Source organism: Barbus barbus (genome assembly GCF_936440315.1).
Source record: "Barbus barbus genome assembly, chromosome: 6".
In the NCBI taxonomy this organism is placed as follows: Eukaryota; Metazoa; Chordata; class Actinopteri; order Cypriniformes; family Cyprinidae; genus Barbus; species Barbus barbus.
In genome coordinates, this window is record NC_136734.1 from 33,537,671 (window position 1) to 33,558,163 (window position 20,493).

The window sequence follows — 20,493 nt, forward strand, 5'->3', positions numbered from 1 at the left end:
AATATTTGTGGACGAACTGAAAGAATAAGCAATTGAACAAGAATGTAAGATTATTAGAAATGTTTCAAATCCTACGTGCAATAAAAATACAACATGCAATATAGTTTTAAGATTTAGCCTAAATAGCTTGAATCAGGCTATGCATTCCTTTTCTGCCTCCAAGTCAGTTTTTTTTTTTTTTTTCCAACAACAAAGTGTAAAATAGCAACAAAGCAACAAAGTGTAAAATAGAGATTTTTAGTGATTTAAGTGGCACCATAGAAATTTTTTTTTAATAAATAAACACCAGAGAAAAAAAAAATTCAAAATGGAGGCATATCATATAATTTAACAGATCAGTTCATCATAATAACATTAAGGGTCTCAGTTTAGGCAACACATAATGTGAAACAATGACATGTTTGATTGATAATGAAACTTTCAACTTCTGTTAACACAATTACAAACAACAAAGAGATAAGTGGCACAAGTAGCATTTAGTCTACATAAGTTAAACAGGCTACAAAAATATTGGCCTACACCTTAACACAGATGTCAGAAACACAGAGGTCTGGGGACCTTTTTATGTTGATAATCTGAAAGATACAGGGTGAGAGTTACATGCGTCTCTTTCTAAACCTGCTTTTTACACACGTTTTCCCTGAAAAGGGTAGATGTCTTCCTGGCACTCCCAGCACGGCTGAATGTCATGGCCATCAGAAGCATTGAGATGGCACAGATCGCAGCCTTCAGTTTTCATCTTTCTGCGAATCATCCATCGAAGCTCCTTGCGTTTAGTGTCATCCACACAGCACGCTACGTCAACCACACTGATGCGCTTGGGGTCCCACACGCAGTCCTCCTCGCGACCAGACTTGATGGTGGAGATGTTGCTGTTTGGTGGAACCCACGCGCAGTCGTACCCGTTGCTGTGCCACGATTTGTGGAGAGGATGATTGTCAGAGTCTATTTTCTTCACTTTTCCCACAAGCACCCTCAGTTTGAAAACGACTTTGTCCTTCTTGTCAGTATTAAGTGGGTAACATTTAGCTTTCTCAATGTTACGACTGACATAAACCCCGGGCATTCCATCTTTAGAGGGTTCAAATCCTTTATCAATGATGGTTTTGGCGTTTGTCAAATGTGTGCTGTGGAACATTGTATATATTCGGCCTGACTTCGGTTCCTGGTTCTCGGACAGAGATTTACTCCTGTCTGTAACAGCTTTCCAGCCACAGAAAGACACTCCTCTCTCCATTCTAAGATTGAATGCGAAGATTAAATTGGTATTAACATCCACTAAAACAACGTTTTATGTTTTAAAATATACTCATTTGCTCACCTCCTACAAGATCTTCTGTGCCACCCGGTAACTTTCTACTTTCGATTTCGTTGCATAAGAAAGAAAAGAAAAAAAACGCGAGATTTCCTTTTGTAATCGTCGAGAGGCTTACCATACAACAGATGTTAAATCTTAACACTAACACACAAAGGATGTTTTATAGGCCAAGATGTTTTATAAAAACGTGGTTCTTGATTATTTCTAAAGGAACCAAAATATTTAACATTCTCATGACAACTTTTAAATTAGGCTATATAAAGTAAATTCTTACAGATAGGCTACAGTTCCTCTGGAACATCTTTGCCTTTCTTATGCACTGTAACAAAACTTTTTATCATTTGATCAACCATCCTTTAGCCCTGGGGTGGCCTGGAGAGCCGCAGCCCTGCAGAGTTCAGCTCCAAGCCTAATTAAAACTCACCTGCCTGTAGCTTTCTAGTAACCCTTCAGACCTTGATTAGCTTGTTCAGATGTGTTTGATTAGGGTTGAAGCAAAACTCTGCAGGGCTGCGGCTCTCCAGGCCCGACGTTTCGCCACCCCTGCTTTAGCCTATAACTTTGATTTACCGTAAAATGTTCATGAAACAAACTTAGTTCTTAAAAAATTAGGTTATATCCTTTATTTGGTTTAGCTATTATTATTAGGCTATTATTATCCAGTGGTGATAAACTAAATAATCCATCCTTGGGTTTTAAACCAGTCTTTACATAGCCTATCCACCAGGGTACCCCATATCCCACCTAATTTCCTCTGAAAAGAAAGTTTTTGACACAGGGCCTCTGTTAAAAAAAAAAAAAAAAAAACATAATAAATAACCACCCGAAACCAGAGATTTTTAGATTTTGGATATTAGATATTTTCACTTGTCTTCATCTTAATGTGTAAGAAAAATGACCTTCCTCTTTGTTCTTCCTCATTTTCCTCGCATATACGCTTTTAGGGCTGTCACACTCTCCATTTTTTCAACAGTGCAGCTTTAATAGTGTACTCTGATCTACAGTCGATGCAAATTATTAAGAAACGTCTCCAAGCCATTTATTTGCATTTAACCAAATGATGAAGGCTTCACAAGCGAAACCATGTGAAGGGTATGAATAGAGGTGCGTGAGCTTGACCATGCATATGTCTACTTAGCTTTATAAATCTTCTTTCTTCCTTTGATATAATGAATGTGGTGTATAAGTTCTGCTGGAACAGAAAACAAAACTGAAGAACTGAGAAACCTCACAGCGCACGGCTAAAATTATGATGGAGACAGGTGAGAGTTATTGAGATTGTACGTGAAAAAGAAAATAATATTTTCATACTATATTTAATTTTGTTCGGTGTTCAATTTGTAATGCGTTACTGTTGGGGCTGTAGTTACATTTATATTAAATGTGCTCCATGTAAGTATTCGTAAATTATAATTAAACACCGTTGTGTTACAAATGTCAACAATAGCATATTTGTATATAGTTGTATATAGTCTAATAGCACATTTGTTCGCTCTTTTCATCTAAATGTGGGCTATATAAAAAAAAAGCTATAGGCTAAATCTATCTTGTCTGACGAAAATGTCTCTCTGAAATGTAAATTTTTTAAAAACCTTTCTTGGCCCTGTTGTAAAACGTAAAAAATAAATAAAACAAACTTTAAATAGGCTACATTTTAAAGTATAACAACTGACACGTGCAAATAAGTGCTTTGGAATATGGGTTTTTCATAAACTGTGATAAACGTATTACGTAATTAAAAAGCTAAGAGAAATTGTAAGTAAACAAAAAAATAATGTGTGTAGGCTACATCAGTGTTTTTGACACGCTTTTGTTTTCTAAGAATTTGTTTCGACTCAGGTGACTATAACACAGTGTTCTTAGAGACCTAAGTGTGTAGTAAATAGCATTATATGACTAAATGTAGACGTTTTCTGCAATCTATCCCAAAGCATTTCAAACCCTCTTTTGTCTCGTTCTGTCAAGTAGCCTACTGCCATTTATGGCTGTTAACGGGTGGATTATTACATCGGGCTAAACGACTGTGAGTGCACACCCTAAACCACAGGTGTGTGTCTGAGAAAGACAAGATATTAGTCTATCACTGAGAACGCCTGTTTGCCTAAGCATCTGAATTTGAAACAAAGATCTAAAACTATATCAATACTGCATATTAAGTGTTTTGCAATGATTTTTCCTCAGGCTTGGGTGTGAAGTGTGTGCTCCCAGTTACTGTACATTGACAGATTTACAGTAGGAATTCTCAATCTAGAGATAGACATTTTACTTGTGTTGTTTTCTACTGAAAGTTAAGACATTAAGTGGGTAATGTTTGAACAGAGTTGTACTGTTCTACAGGAATGGAATCTCCACTAAGCAGAAAATGAACTCTAACATAATGTGTATATTCTGTTTAAACTCATGCATAATTGTTAATCAAGAGCACTTAGAGTGCATTACACCTGTTTTACTCACAGTTTACACCATGCTATCTCATCAACAAAAGAACACATAAGACCGTGAATCAATTTCCTGACTGGTATTACTATTTATAAGAAATGCATACTGTTTAAAACACACAGAAGTTTATATTTAACACATTTTATAGATCTTATTTGCATGAAGATTTTATTTCAAGAACTTAATGGTCTAAGCAATAAAAATCTGTCTGCTTTTATTCAGTCTAATTATAATAACTTAAAAAAATATATTTTATAATGTAAAAAAAAAATCAAATAAGTTACAAGTTTTAATCAAAACAAAAAAAGGTTTGAATTAGCAGTAATTAAATTTGCTTAGGTCTGTATTACTGGTTATTAATTTTTGTAGTAAGTTTTTGAATTTTTGTTATTGAAGTTGTAAAAAAATTACTGGAGTAGTTTTTTCAGTCTTTCAACTTCAAAATGTTTATTCAGTCTATTACTTGCATTTGTGGAATTTACTAGCAATTTCTGAGGGAAAATTGTTTCTACATGATTTTTTTTTTTTTTTTTCAGTGCAGATTCAAAACCCTTTGAACAAGAGTTACTGGGGAACCCTACATACACTATATTGCCAAAAGTATTGGGTCACCCCCTTCTAATGAACAGGTTTGACTACTTTAATAATTTCTATGAGTACCATGTTTAATGTTAAAGCATATAATGATATTCTAGGGAATTGTGTGCTTCTAATTTTATAGCAACAGTTTGAACAGGACCCTTTTCTATTCTAACATGACAGTGCCTCTGTGTATAAGGCACAGTTCATAAAGACGATTGATTCAGTCAGTGTGGAAGAACTTGACTGGTCTGCAGAAAGCCAAGTCCTGATCCCAGCTGAACACCTCTGGTGTGACTTTAAATGCAGACCTTGAGCCAAAAACTCATCACCAAACACCAATGACTTGTATAGACACTATATGGGCAAAAGTATTGTGACACCCCCTTCTTTAGAACAGAAAAAGGCACTTACAAAACTGTGGCAACAAAGATGGAAACATAGTTCATGTATTTAAAAATTGTATTTCCATCTCTGTTGCAACAGTTTTGGACGTGTCTAAAATCACAGAACCCTTATGTACAAGTCATTGGTGTTTGGTGATGAGTTTTTGGCTCAAGGTCTGCATTTAAAGTCACACCAGAGGTGTTCAGCTGGGATCAGGACTTGGCTTTCTGCAGACCAGTCAAGTTCTTCCACACTGACTGAATCAGTCATGTCTTTTTGAACCATGCCTTATACACAGAGGCACTGTCATGTTAGAATAGAAAAAGGTCCTGTCCAAACTGTTGCTATAAAATTAGAAGCACACAATTCCCTAGAATATCATTATATGCTTAAACATTGTACTCATGGAAATTACTAAAGTAGTCAAAGCTGTTCATTAGAAGGGGATGACCCAATACTTTTGGCAATATGGTGTATGTTAAGTGTGTTTAAGCACATTAAAAATCAAGACAAACAAAAAATCTTCAATAAAACCATACTATCAGAATGGTTGCGTAGGTATAACAATTCATGATTCATCATTAATTTAAGCGCTATAACAAAACTAATAACCATTTATGATGACTTATCAATGATTCAAATAGAAAGGACTGTCTGTGAATGGTAAATAGTTTTTAAAGATTCTGCAAAAATGTCACATTGACTATGAAACTAGTAGTTTCTATTCAGCATTCTTTGCGTGAAATTACGTAAAAGATACTTAAAACAACCTTACTGTGAATTTATTTTAATTTTATCAAAAGAGATATGCCCGTCTGATATTCTTTTTATCACACACACAAAAAAAGACTTGTAAATATCCACACTGTTTAGCTATTGTTGTTTTGTTAAACTGTAAAGTGACTGCTCTATAGTATAAGGCCACTATCAATGTGGAAAGATTTTGGAACAGACTTTATTCGCAAGCCTTTATTATGTATTCCTATAAATACATAGTCATTATGTACATTTATTCTTAAAGAAAATCAGATTAACAAGAAGGTTCCTGAAAGCATGGCATTTTTGCTTTGCACTATTTTAAACAAACAGCGTACAGTGTTTTTGTGGTGCTTTGCTATTCTTTATTTCTTATGCCATAAACATTTGTAAATACATTTCTTTCTCTCCACAGAGTATTCCAAGAGAGTATACCAAGGGGTCAGAGTCAAGCATACAGTCAAAGATCTTCTTGCAGAGAAGCGATTACGACAAACAAATGCACCCCGATTCAGTGTAAGTTAGCCATCATTCTAACCATCTGGTCTGATTTTCTCACATATTATCTTGATAATCCCATATCTATAAGTGTTGTGTTCTGTCTTTATACAATAGACAGTATCTGAATTCAAGAACTTTACATTCACAGCATACAAACAAATATAAGTAGAAAGTGTTAGATCTCTCACACAAGTATAAAGTTTTAGTGCTTGTTCTGTTGAAAGCGAGGGGGGGGGGCTGTTTAGTGCATCCGTGCTTGTCATATCCTTGTTACTTTTTTTTTTTTGGGAGATAAATATCAGGAACACCTGCCAAAATCAGATCTACCTTCCTGAAAGGGGACAGACAGGTATTGTTACCAGTAGACAGTCAAACCCAAGCCTTAACTGAGGTTATCACTGAGGGATTTGCTATAAAATACAAAAGAACAGACAGGCCTTGTGCTCAAGTCTACTGTTGTTTTGTTTTCTGTCCTTATTGAAACTAATGGACCAGTCGGTTCATGCAAATGCCGAGGTGGTTGGCCTCAATATATATCTGAACAACAGACTAGCATAGAGATACACATTACATATTCTACATGATAAATAAAAAGCACTAGTTCATTATAGAAATAAATACTATTAGAATTCCCTTTACTGAATGTGGCATGCATTGACGGCAAGTCTCTAACAAAGAACGATATCTACTAAACAAATTAACTTAATTCCACTGCGTTCTTCTCCGGCACGTTGCAGAGTCAACTGGGATATGTTCCCAGTCATCCAATAATTTCTTTATATCCTTGTGGCAATATCTCAAGAGAAGAGTACACACTCCACCGGAGGGAAGTGTACATTCAGAGCGAGGGGGGGAGCGCTGTTGTGACACTGGCAAATCATATTCAAATATCTTCCCACATGATTTGCCTGGCTTTCAACAGAACAAGCACTAAAACTTGCGCCTTCCTCTCTTTTTCTCCATATTCTCACTGGCTGTAAATCAGGCAAACACAAAGCGGCCCACCAGGGGTTCTGTGTTTCTCTTTGCCTCTACATCGTGAGGAGCTTCATTACACGCTGTCTTCTTAAGTGAAGTTTATGAGAAACACACATACATAGGCAGCCTGTATTAGTGTCAACTGACTCTCTAACATTTTTGGTTTTCAGACAAGCAGCAGTTCCTCTCAGCCAGCTTTTGTGCCAATGCCCGGTGAGTCCGTCTGGTAAAGCTTATACACACCTAGCTCTAATTAGATAGTCAGGCGTGCTCAGTGAGAGGCTAATTCATCTTGAATCAGGGAGTTAACAGAGTTTCCTGCTTCCTCTTGCAGGGTCGCATATGCTTCCTGGTTACTACAGTATGCGAAGATCCTTCCTCCCAGACACAGAGCTCTGCCATCCCATGAAGCAGTACTCACCAGACACTTACTCTTCGGCACTGGGAAGCAAGGCCTTCTCGTACGACCACCCCTCCACTTATCCTTCCTTTATCGACAGCTACTACACTCCTGATTCATATGGAGATTACAGAGGGCCAACATCTTATACCACCAGTGGAGGGTCACTGTTTCCACCATCTACACTACCAACACTACTACCAAGTCTGTCTGGAGAGACATCGTCACACTTGCACTTGGTATTTACACTTCCTACAGCTGATATTATTTGGGTCAAAGATGTATAAGAGTTTCCATGAAAAAGAAAAATCTCTAAAACAAATCTTTTAAGTTCTGTTTGTGTTCATGTTGGTTTCATATGGTTATGAAAACTGAAACCATTTCAATTTAATAGCTCTAAAAAAAAGAAAAAAGAATTTACACCTTGAAGATAAGTATGTGTACACATCTTAGCCATTATCAAGCACATTTTTTTAATTAATTAAGAAATATAATTAATGAATTTGTAAATATTATTTATAAATATCATATGTTTTTTTGGTTTCACACCACATGACATTTACATTACCACTCAAAAGTTTAGGGCCAGAAATTAATACATTTAATCTAATACTTTTATTTTAAGGACACATTAAATTTATCAAAGTGGCATTAAGGACATGCATAATGTTACAAAAGATTTCCATTCCAAATAAATGATGTTCTTTTAAACTTTTGATTCGTCAAAGAATTCTGGAAAAAAAATGTATCACAGTTTCCACAAAAACATCAAGCAGCACAACCTTTTACAACATTAATAAATGTTTCTTGAGCACCAACTCAGATTGATTAGAATGATTTCTGAAGGATCATGTGACATTGAAGACTGGAGTAATGATGCTGAAAATTCAGCTTTGCATCACATAAATAAATTACACATTAAATATTTTAAATTGGAATAATTTTATTAGTAACAGTAAACAGTATTACTGTTTTTGCTGTATTTTTTGGGCAAATAAATACTGCACTGGTGAGCAAAAGAGGTTTCCTTCAAAACATTAAAATACCTTACCGACTCCAAAGTTTTGAACAGTAGTGTACAACCTGACATAACCAACCATAACATAAAAAAGGTCACGTCACAGGATTTGTAGACATTTTTTTTATATATTAACAAAATATTTGCTAATATTTGTTCAAAAATAATAATAAAAGATTGTCAAACTACTTGATATTTTTCTTTTTAAGAATTCAATTATTGTTAGGCTTCTCTTCTTTTTTTCTTCAGTTGTATTAATCTGACATATCACAATGAATTTTTGAATAAATTAATAGCGTCACGTCACTGACTTGTTTTCTAATGTTAAAAACTAAATTAATGAATGAAAAGAATAATAAGCAATGGTGTTTCTCTACACTACAGAGAGACCCTTGGGATCAGCCATCGGAGGACCCAGTCAGTCAGTCAGAAGTCATATGTCCTGAGGGTCCAGCCCCCGTGGCAGACTCACCATCCCTGGGAGGGCCTGACTCTGGTAGTTCCTCTCCATACCGTCTATCCTCAGGGCGCAGTGGGAGCTCCATCCCATCCAGCTCTCAGGCTTATACTCTACAACCCCTGGAAGATGTCCCATACCCATCAGCATCATACACCTCTGCTTCCAGCTACTCCTGTCCGCCGTACATGACAACACCTGGAGACCTGGCTGTGGTGAAGATGACACCCGTCACCTCAGATGAGGCTAGTGGTGGAGTGGTGTCTCTCAGTGACACTACATCTTGGGCTAAAGATGATGGAACTGGCTCCTGGTTGTCATATGAGACTAGGAGGGCTTTTTAAGAGGCCTAAATGACAATACAAAGACTGTGGACTGATCTTTTGCAATGACACAGCATCTATATTCTTATAGAGAAGGAGATTATTTAGGTTCATCATAAAGATGACCTCAAGAAATGCTGGTCACAAAATACCATTTCAAACTGTTTGTATTGCTTAAGGATACAGCAAAGTATGTGCCGATAGTTTAGATAATTCGAGGTTTAATTATGCATTTTTTCCTTTCTTATATTTTCACTTGTAACATAAGCCCTCAATGATTGGCCACGAATATATAACTCGCAAATAACACCAAATGACACTTTTTTTAAAAAAACCAAGTATGTTAGACTTTTGTCAGGGATGCCAATATAAAAAATAAACATGTTTTTGCTTGAAGAAAGTGTGTTATCTTTATAAATCAGAACGGAATAGGCGTTCTAAGGAACAAACCTCTGGATACGAGTGCTGTTGTTAGGACGCCACTGAGTTGTTAAGTTAAGGCCCCCCAGTGACAGGAGTGAATGAGGACATAAACACATCGCCTGTTCAAATTTCTCTCACTTCGGTCAACTTATCTCTTATAAGTCATACGTTTATCAAGCGATTAAAATGTCAAAATAATAAAAAAAATATGAATGTATATTTAAAAATATACAATTCAAAGTACACTATTTAATTTTGTAGTAACTTTTATAAGGGCTTCTATTTGTGAGCCACCGCGTTGCTAGGCGCTTTTTGTTTTTGTTCGTCCGGACAGCAGCGCACGTCAAACTTTCTGAAGTTTGTTCTACATTTATTGTGTAACGTTAACTGTATTGCTGTTCAAAGACAGGTTTTTTCATTAAAGTTTCTTGTACTAGTACTATAGCCAACTTTAGCTTCGGGAGTATGGGTCGTTAAATAGACGTTATTTTGCATTGTTGTCGTACGCCTCACATTATTAAATCAATCTTAGACAAAAAACATACACTAGCTAGCTTAGCCTAGTTTGTCATGCTTTCCTTATATTATTCAATTGCGAAACATGCCACTGCCTAAATGAAATGCGTACGTGTGTCCACTTTATACTGACCTGCACTAGCGTTTTACCTGAAAAGACACCGGACTGTTCCTCAGGGTCAAGGCTTCCTCGCTGACGATGGATCAGTACCATATTTTGGAGGTTATCGGGGAAGGGTCATTCGGCCGAGTGTACAAAGGCCGCAGGAAGTTTAGCGGCCAGGTGAGCGCTGCATGTGCGCCAAGATGTCACAAATTAGCTTTGTTTGGAACAGTTTAAAACTTCTGTTAGCCAATCAGAATTAAGCATTTTAGAGTCTCGTGGGATACATTTTAATCATTTGCTGGTCACTTCGTTAGATGTTTACAATAAATGTAAACTATGCTTCAGGTTTTGGAGTTGTTTTCTCTACATTCAAGGCTAATTTATTTTCTTTAGCTACACATTTAAAAACACGTCTTAACTGACTTTATTCAAGACAGAGTCTCTCTCTCTCTCTCTCTCTCTCTCTCTGTCTGAGTAACATCAACCCATTTTATTTTCTAGGTCGTGGCTCTGAAGTTCATTCCCAAAGTTGGCCGCTCAGATAAGGACCTGCGCAGTTTGAAAAGAGAGATTGACATCATGAGGGGACTTAAGCATCCCAACATAGTGCTGCTTTTAGACAGCTTTGAGACAGAGAGGGAGGTATGATTGTCACGACCTACTCCCAAGTCATGTTACATTTTCCACTGTTGCATCTGTGTTAACCATTACCGGGTGCTTCCAGTATAACGGCTTGTTGAAATGAAACATAGCTCCCAGGGTTCACAATTTTCACATTCAAATCTCTAGGGAATAATTCTTGTTGACAAAATGTAGTTTGTGTAGACGTTAGGATATTGGCATTGGTACAAATGCAGTAAGCTTGTGACTTTGATCGTCCCATAAAATGTGTAACGGAAAAAAAATATCAGTTAAAAAAAACCTGAATTTGTGTCAGAGGAATAATTAGAGCATGTATTCCTCTGGCAGGTGGTGGTGGTGACTGAATATGCAGAGGGTGAGCTGTTTCAGATCCTGGAGGATGATGGGAGTTTACCTGAGAATCAGGTACATCAGTGGTCACACTGTTTTACAGTAACTGGCAGCCCAACATATTAGATTTGATTTATTCATGGTGGTGTATAAGTTAGAACTATCTAAGACCTGGTTTACGTTTGATAACTTTAAAGACTTTAAAAGCTTATAATAGGCATATAAAAGTTAAAATATGCCATGCAAATTAGAATAAACATCATAACATTTAGTCTAAAGTAAATGTATTTTTGAAAAATGCACATAGTTCATCCCTTTTATTTCTTTGATTTCTTTGATTTGATGGCATGCTGGATTTTTTGCTGCTCAGACCTCCTAACTGCGATACACTCACCTGCTAACCTGTTATTTTATATCTTGTGTAGGTGCGTGAAATAGCCTGCCAGCTTGTTTCTGCCCTGTATTATCTGCACTCCCATCGCATTTTGCACCGTGACATGAAACCACAAAACATCCTGCTGGGAAAAGGAGGAGTAGTAAAGCTCTGTGACTTTGGGTTAGTGTTACCAACTGGTGCAAATATAAGTTCAAACTACTTTAGTACCTCTCTATATTTATTTATTTTTCAATAGCTAAAATAGTAATGGATGCTAGTTTTCGAGGAAGCTTAGGCTAAATTTAATCTCAAATGTGATCTCTAATAGCATAGTAGTGTTACATTCTCTTGACTCTTCACAGATTTGCTCGTGCCATGAGTGTGTCCACCTTGGTGTTGACCTCTATTAAGGGGACGCCTCTATACATGTCTCCGGAATTAGTGGAAGAGAAACCTTATGACCACTCAGCCGACCTTTGGTCTCTGGGCTGCATCCTCTATGAGCTCCACACGGGGGCGCCTCCGTTCTACACCAACTCCATCTTTCAGCTGGTGCAGCTTATAGTGAGAGATCCAGTGAAATGGCCAGAGAACATGAGCCTAGACTGCTTGGTACGGAGTAGTTGACTTTTCACATGAACGCCTCTGACTCTGTTTTACACCAAATTAGCTTGATTTTGATTTTGTGTTGGCACAGAGATCCAAAAAAAAGTAGATGTGTTGCTTTATGTCAGTATGTCCTGATTTTGGTAATGTTAAGTGATGGATCATATATAGTACAGGATTTCAAATCCTCAAATTTTTTTGTCTGTGGGTTCTCTTAATGTAGAGTTTTCTGAAGGGATTGCTAATGAAAGACCCAGAGAAGAGGTTGTCATGGCCTGACCTGCTTCATCACCCTTTTGTTGCAGATGGAGTTTTGAGTGAGGAATATTTAGACTTTTATTATTCTAAGAAATAGTATGTTTCGGTGTACACATACCTGCTAATTTAAATTTATAATTAATAATTTAACTAAAATAAAAATGCAAATTGAAAGAAAAAAATAAAAGCAAATTCACACACATGCATACTTTATAATACTATTTTTTATTTATTTCCAGTTAGTAATTTTAGTGCTTCATCTTAATCTAAACAAAAAACTAGAAACGTTACTTTGGGAGCTTACTTAAAGAAGTTTTTCATCTAACATTTATATTTTATTTAAGCTTTATTTGAATTAACAACATTTAAGTAGTTTTAGTTAACAATAAACACACAGTGATCTATGATTCAGTCCTCTCAAAAGTGCAATGTATAAATATTATCCTATGTAAATCTATATATCTATATATATATATATAATTTATTTTTTTATTTTTTTTGCAAACATTTAACTAATAAAAAACGCTACAATTTAAATTATACATTTTATGTCATCTAGATCAGTATATCTCAGAATGATACAGTTTGAATTTATCTAACTTATTCTGTCATGTTGTGTGCTCTGGTAGTGGTGTCAGATGAGGGTTCAAGCAACCCCCTGACAGTCCCACCCAGCCCCGACCTACAGGCCTTGAAACACCAGCAGACTGCTGAGAAAACAACGGCACGCAGCGGAGAGGGCAAACTACTGCGCAAAGCTAGAGAGCTTCGGGAGAAAGAGAAGATTAACAGACAGGTAATCTCATACTACATCTGGGAACAACAGCACGCATAAACAAAGAAGTTTGTCTTTGTTAGTTTTCCTCTGTTAAAGGGTTGTGGATCTGTGTGATTTTTATGTAAATGAAATCAATGCTATTGTTTTGTGCAAATTTGACTGTTTACTATATTACCGAGTATGGAGAAAATGTGCCTGAGAGGAGCTCTGAAAGTATCAATTTCTGATAAAGTGAAATAATAAAACTGTTGGGTCTTGTTTTACTAGGAGATTGCGAGTGGAAGTGCTGCGCGCGCCAGTCAGACACGCCGTAAGACAGCTTCTGCTGGAGGAGCCCCCACCACTGGCCACTCATTGGGCAGCACCTTTTCAGTGTATCAAAATTCATCTCAGCCAGCAACCAATCAGCATCAAGCAAATGACAACAGTGTTACCAGGTAGTATTTCCACCTAGAATTTGAATTTGAAAACCTGCGGGCCTCAACTTAAAATGGGCATATTAACAATGCTGCTGTGACAGTGGAAATAATGTTTTGACTGGAGTGAAGGAATGAATATATTATAAAAGCAAATGTAGTGAACTAAGATGGTCAAAAACCTGTTTAAACCAAGGATAAAAGATATTGTGAACAATCCTATTTCTAAAAGCTAAAAACACATCGCAAATGCATTATCAAATGTAAATTTGTTATAGAACTAGCCAACATAAAATAACTCTTAATGGCCCTCTTCCCCATGTTCTTTTTTTTTGTAAGATGGACCAGAAAATTAAACAAAAAAAAATGATCACAAGTATATTTAAATAATTTTTTTATAGAGTTGTGTATACAAATGTGCTTAGCTTCTAAATTGAATTATATAAAATGTCTGTATTTATTATATTGTTTATTGAATGTCGAATCTGTATTTGCCATGTAATAGCCTGTGATGTTGACATGGCAATAAATACTGTAATCCCCACATTCCTTTTTGTTTTTAGAGTGCGGTCAGCTCCACATAAAGGCCAGATCAGTAGAGACTATGAGAGGGAGTTCCCTTCGGTTGAGGTGGGACCCCGGCAGGTCCTGAAGCGCCCTGGACACGGACGGACCAGTCTGGCTTCTGTCAGGATGGACAGTGAGGTTGTTTTGTAATAATTCAAATTTATAATGCAAATTTAAAAGCAGCCAACTGCTAATATCTCCCACTAAATATAACTCTGTTCATCATGCAGGAACAAGATATCGACAGTGATTCTGAGTGGCAACGATTGATTGAATTAAGTGATAAGGTCCCTGTAAACACTTCCATTCTTCAGAGGTTAAAGACCAAGTTGCTTGTAACCAAAAAACAGGTAACATTCTGTTAAATGTCACAAGACATTTGAAATTGGCAAGTGAGTGTGAATTAGTGTTTAAAGACTCACGGATCTGTCCAGCTATTGGTCAGGAGGGGTGAAGAGGCCTCTTCAACTCTACAGCCACTAAAGATCCTCAGGAACATTGTTCAGAGCTGTCAGTCTGGTGATGTTGAAACATTGGGCAAAGAGCTGGAACTGCCTCATCTACTGTTCAGTCTGATTGAAGACATCCTGAACATTCCAGATCTAATGCAGGTCAGAAAAATGTGAATACATTATGTTCTTCACATATGTGTATAGAGGGCACAAAAAGGAATATATACATTCTATATGTTATGTATTCTTTTAAACATTTTTAAATAATAGTTTGTTTTTAATTTGATTAAAAACGTTAATTATTAATTGTGAAATAAAATGTAATAGAGATTATTTTTAATAATTGTAATAATTTAATTTAATTTATACTTTTAATAATTTAATTTAATCTATACTTTTAATAATTTAATTTAATCTATGGAAGCTCATACATGATTTCTAATTTTTTTTATTTATTTTTTTTTTATTATTATTATTGTTTTTGCTAAAGGAGTCTCAGGGTGAGATAGTATTGGGAGATCTGATGAATGTGCTCATAATGTACCTGGAAAAGAGCCTAGGCTGGGAGATAAAGGGGAGAAGGTATGGATTTATGAATTGTTTTTAATGTAAACCTAAAATACATTTTTTCCCTACACTGAAATTGTTTTTACTTTCATTATTTCAGTAAATCTATTGGCCAACTTTTGACTGTTGTTATCCCAACTGCTGCTGGGCTTGTAGTGAAATTTTAATCTTAGTGTTATTTCATGAAAAATATTTTCTCTCATCAGAGCTGAGGATCTCTGTCAGCTGTTTATATCGGTATTTCTCTGTCGAGACCCAAAGCGTTCAGCGGTAAGTGTCTCTAGCTCTCTCTAGTTTGTGTCAAATGCACTTTTAAACTGGAAAAATGAAGTACAACAATCGTAGGATGTCTAGTTTCATTTGCATTACAGTTGTGATTTTGTGGTCTCTCCTACAGCTTTTGGCAACAGCAGTCTTAACCTTGTTCACTCGCCGTGGTATATCTGTGAATGTCAGTATGGAAAGGCTTACAGCCTTTTTGGGGAATATTTTGACAGACACAGCAGAGGTATAGTTTCATTATTTATACTGTGAATAAGGGTTAACTCTGTTTGGAGTAATTAATGTCACTGATGTGATGAAATCCAGTGTAGTCATTCCCTACTCTCTTTCTCTCTCATTCTTTTCCTCTCCCCCTCCCACCATCTGTCTGCTCTCTCTCCCGTTCTTATAGGCACATAACCCCTTACCTGCAGGTTGGGGCATGTGTGATGGCCTTCTGTCACTGATTCTCCACAGACTATCTGAGGTAATTCCTCTCAGATTAATTCTCCTAAAATCTGTGCTTTGTTGTTTAGAGAGACAGATGATCAGTTTGTCGGATTAATTGGTTTTCGATTGTTTCATATTAAATGTACAAAAAAAACACACCAGTTGAATCCTCAACTGAATAGCATCCAACAATGGCATTTACAGATAAAGGAACTAATGTGTTACTTAACTTTTGTTAACAGCTGTCCGTTCTTACGTTGGAAAATGTTGAGTTTAACAATGAGTCTTATATACTTACATTATGTAATATGAAAATATATTACAAAATGAAATTATTATTGAGAAAATATAAATATTGTTGATGTATAATTATCATTTAATTGTTATTAGTTATTTAGTTAATTCATAAATAAATCAACAATTAAAATTAGTTTGCCACATTGTTATGGGACACTTAAACATAAAACACTGTATCACTCAAAAAAACAGTTATATCTATTGTGTTAAAGTCACAATAAAATGAAATTAGGATTGTATATTTTTTTTCTGTTTTGTGCCATAAATCCCAGTGTAATGAATTATCGAAAGAAAAAAATGTAACTGGGGACTTTTTTCTTTTTATTGGTTGTTGATTGAATTTTGAGATGTGGACGTTGCACTAAAACTGAATGCGAGCTTGACTGTCTGTAGATTTACCAGAAAATTAAGTTATGAAAATTTGATTAAAAGTTATAAGGTCAAAATTTTTAAAATAAGACGCATGCATGAATCAGTCTTTCACAATAAGTTCAATAATATGCATTTACAAAAATGAATTTTCATTTCATGCTGATTTTAGTAGGCTGTCTAATTACTAATTTTTTTCTTCACTGATGAAAGTGTGAAAGCAGCCTACTGCTTGACTTTAAGGACTCAGAGCTTTGGCTCTGCTTGTGGGCTAAAGTGAACGCCTCTCTGGAAAACACAATGTCCCAGAGATGCCATTTCTCTCCTAACGGTACTGAACATCAAGAGAACATTGACTTATTTCTGTATTGCAGTTTTAATATGCCAGTAATTTAATAACATACATTTGTCTCTGTTTTTTGTGCAGGTCTGTACGCGTTTCTTTCTCTCGCTTTATTGGTTTTCTCCAGCGATCCGTATAACTGTATGGCTCTCCTGTCAGATGACTCCACAAACTTCTCCTCTGCCCTCAGCCACCTTCTCACCACCAGTTGGTGAGCTTCAAACATTGCCTTTATAACTTACTAATGGTGTCAAACAGTTTCTCTCTGTTTGTTTGTATATTTAGTGTTTATTTGAAATGCATCAAATAAGTTTACAGTGTATTTCTCATTTCATACTTCACAGCAGCGCTTCCTTGCTTGAGCGCGGTCTTTTCTGGGGTGACTCAGAAATAAACAGCCTATCAGTGATGAGCTGTCATCTTCTCTGCATCCCCTTCTCTCTGGAGTTACCCCTAGAAAAACTTCTTTCTGTTCTCCAATCGTATCAAAGCTCAAATATTGTGGCCGGTCTAGTTAAGGTATGGTTTTATGAAATGCTTAAGTATTTCAGATGGCTGATGTGTCTGTCCATTGAAATATCAGAAATGTAATTATTGTGTTTTGCACTTTTTTGCTGACTTGTCTTCTCGTTCAGATGATTCAAACTCTTCCCATTGCCCTGGTGGAGCTTCCGTTGTGTCTTCTGAATCGTCTGCTGGTATCTGACCCGCAGCACACTGCTCCATGCCTTATCACTGCAGCCCAGGCCTCCGCTTTCCTCCCTTACAGCACAGAAGGCTCAGACAATGGAGCAGACCACACTCAGAATCAACTTAACCACTTCGGGAATGGTGTGGAGCGAATTAAGAGCAATGGAATCGCAAAGAAAACCAAGATAGATCATATCAAAGGTGACATCAAATCAAAGAAGTTAGAACGGCTCAAAGGCAACATAGGTGCATCTAAGGAAAAAAATTATTCCATAAAGACGCAATACCAGCCATCCAGAAACAAGACTGAGAAAATCAGAGAGGTCCAACCAAAAACCAAAATATATCCACAGAACACCATGGAACAACTAAGAAATAAAATAGAGCAGCAGAGCGGTTGTATAGAAGAGCTCATGGACAGTTTGGAGACCCATGGCAGTTCTGCAGGACGTCTCCAAGACCTCTCACCTCAGCCAGGGTGCAGCATCAGCTGGCTTATAGACAGTCTGGAGGAATTAAGAAGTTGTGATCACCCCAAGATCTCCACGGCTAAAATTCGATCCTCACCAGAAGAGGTCAGAACAGCAGGTTCTCTGTTGGCTGTTCTGCTACAAAGTGAACTTCTCAGTGGGTGCGCAGTGGAACTCCTTATCCTTCTCTCCCAACTAACACGTCATCTCACCCAACAGTCTTCCTTCTTTTTTCCTGTCGAAACCACCGAACTGCGGTTTGCATTGCGTCACCGCAATGATGGAATACGAGCGGCCTGCTGCGGCTTACTGGGCTCAGGTGCCAGGCAGGTCATTGGTGAATCAAAGTTTGACTTATTCCAAGATCTGTTAGGTTGCTTGTGTGATCCTGCTCCGTCCGTTCGTAGGACAGCCTGCAAGGCGGTGGGAAACTGGCTGAGTGTAATGGAAAAAAACGATCTAACTCTTTCTAATAAAAGTTTCAAGAACACGACTGAAGATAATGCCTTGTCAGTACAAGACAAATTGAGGAGGACACCAGCAATGGAAGGCGTCAGACATAGTCAGAGAGACATATGGATAGAGCTCACCATAGGAGCTGCCCGTCCCCTCGTGTCTCTGCTGTCAGATGCTGATAATGTCATACGACAGCACTGCTGTGGGGCTTTGGCTAACCTGGCTGCGTTTGGCGGAGGGGATGGAGCACTTCTCAATGCAGATGCTCCAGGCATGATTCTCCAGACTGCCTGTAATGATTCCCATCATGCAGTGCGACGGGTGGCTGTGGCCACTCTGCGTGTGTTTAGCCAACAAAACACATTACTGCAGGTAAGAGCAATATGAATCAGTTTAGATGTTTGGGGTGTATAGTCATGGTGTACATTACACTTTCACAAAATAGATGGTTGTGCAAAGAGTGCAGTCCTCAGTGAATTGTATTTAAGCACTGATGGAAAATGAATATAGAGCTGCTTTTGTGCTGTATTGCATCATTTTGACAATTGTGCAAAAAAACTGAAAGACAGACAAAGCTGGTAAAAAAAAATCCTTACTGTCATTTTCACATTTTTCCCTTCCTTTCCTCAAGGCTCTGAGGTCTCTAGATGCAGGAAGAAAACTCAGTCACACGTCCCAAAGCTCTTTATTTCAGAGGGATTATCAATGGCTTGTCAGCAAGTTGGACGGGTCGGATGAAGGAAAAACATAAACATCAGCCTCATAGTTTGTGTGTAAGAGAGAGGATGTAATTTCACATTTTTCAAATATGGATTGCTGGCTGCGTCTGTGGCTGGAAAAGCTTTCTTTTTGTCTGTATTTATTTGATCTGTGATCAAAAGAGTTCGACTATATATTCTGAGAAAATGGCTGTAACTCAAACATCCTCCAAAAATAAACATTATACCTTGCTTTTAGATATACTTCAAATGTAAGGATTTTTTATTATTATTCAGCGAATGTTTGCAATTTTGATTCACCCACATAGCCTATATTTAAGATTGTTAGCTTTTTCTTCTGTATATAATAACAAAACTGCACTTGTATTTTTATGATTTTTTGTATTTGTGACTGTTTCGCAGCCTTACTTGTTTGTATTTATTATTTCCTATTATTTTATATAAATTTAGCCCAGCTCAAAAAAATTAATTGTATCTGTTTCGAAAAGAAAATCGGTGTTTCCTAAAGGATATATTGTAATGACGCAAATGTAAGTCTTTACGGGGGATAAAATGTGATATTCGGATTTCATTAGTCACATTCTTATTTTTTTGTCTCCGTTATACAAATCCTTAAATAAATGAATAAACAGAATTTCATAAATGTGTTTGTCCTGTCTGTTACGTGTGATTTAGTTTCGCTTTTTTTGTTTTAACTTGACAAATCTTTCTCTGTAAGTTTGTTTTGTTTCTGAGATGGCTATTTTATCTGGGACCGAACGACCTAAAATTGAAACTTTTACTTTTCAAACGTGTTTGTCACAAGAAAAGCATTTTGACGTGTAAGTAGCTACTCCGCATTTAATCAGGCCACCGTTTGTTGTTAGGAAGAACGATTCAATCTAAATTAAATGATAATTTTAGATACATATTAAAAGAAACTTTCCTGTGAACAATCAGATTTTTTGACTAAACGAACACTGTGTAAATCATTATAGACCTTTAGCGCGCAAAGTTAAAGCGCAGATTTCTTTTAGTAATTCATATCAACAATTTATTTATTGTAAAAACTTTATTTTAAAGATACTTAGACTGATACATTTTTTTAAAAATTTAGGGGAAATGGAAAAGTGAATTGTAGCGTGTGAATCAAATGAATGGTTTTATAAGCTAATCATTCAAATATGTCCAGTCGCTTGTTCTTAAGCACAGAAATATTTAATGGTTATAATTTCAGTGGCTCATGCGAGCTGTCTGATGATTTGT

The 20,493-nt window shown here is 36.6% G+C and overlaps 3 protein-coding genes across 3 annotated transcripts; 2 read left to right on the forward strand and 1 right to left on the reverse strand.

Moving 5' to 3' along the window:
- Positions 1 to 183: 183 nt before the first annotated feature.
- On the reverse strand, positions 184 to 1,384 carry LOC306871027 (uncharacterized protein). Its single transcript, XM_079418683.1, has 2 exons — positions 1,322 to 1,384; positions 184 to 1,238 (listed from the first exon to the last, which is right to left on the reverse strand). Exon 2 carries the CDS (start codon positions 1,235 to 1,237, stop codon positions 626 to 628), a length of 612 nt encoding a protein of 203 aa, XP_079274809.1. The 5' UTR covers position 1,238; positions 1,322 to 1,384; the 3' UTR covers positions 184 to 625.
- A 1,008-nt stretch (positions 1,385 to 2,392) lies between these two features.
- On the forward strand, positions 2,393 to 9,550 carry LOC306871376 (POU class 2 homeobox associating-factor 2-like). The gene is made up of 5 exons (XM_079419237.1): positions 2,393 to 2,580; positions 5,895 to 5,995; positions 7,129 to 7,171; positions 7,293 to 7,597; positions 8,761 to 9,550. The coding sequence occupies exons 1-5, from the start codon at positions 2,568 to 2,570 to the stop codon at positions 9,175 to 9,177; spliced, it is 879 nt and encodes a 292-aa protein (XP_079275363.1). The 5' UTR covers positions 2,393 to 2,567; the 3' UTR covers positions 9,178 to 9,550.
- Positions 9,551 to 9,853: 303 nt separating this feature from the next.
- LOC306871377 (serine/threonine-protein kinase 36-like) lies at positions 9,854 to 19,895 on the forward strand. Its single transcript, XM_079419238.1, has 20 exons — positions 9,854 to 10,378; positions 10,703 to 10,843; positions 11,171 to 11,248; positions 11,599 to 11,729; positions 11,912 to 12,161; positions 12,379 to 12,472; positions 13,043 to 13,209; positions 13,459 to 13,628; positions 14,171 to 14,312; positions 14,405 to 14,524; positions 14,609 to 14,785; positions 15,117 to 15,208; positions 15,400 to 15,463; positions 15,591 to 15,701; positions 15,867 to 15,941; positions 16,784 to 16,901; positions 16,998 to 17,124; positions 17,258 to 17,432; positions 17,549 to 18,901; positions 19,161 to 19,895. Exons 1-20 carry the CDS (start codon positions 10,295 to 10,297, stop codon positions 19,278 to 19,280), a joined length of 3,789 nt encoding a protein of 1,262 aa, XP_079275364.1. The 5' UTR covers positions 9,854 to 10,294; the 3' UTR covers positions 19,281 to 19,895.
- The last annotated feature ends 598 nt before the right edge of the window (positions 19,896 to 20,493 follow it).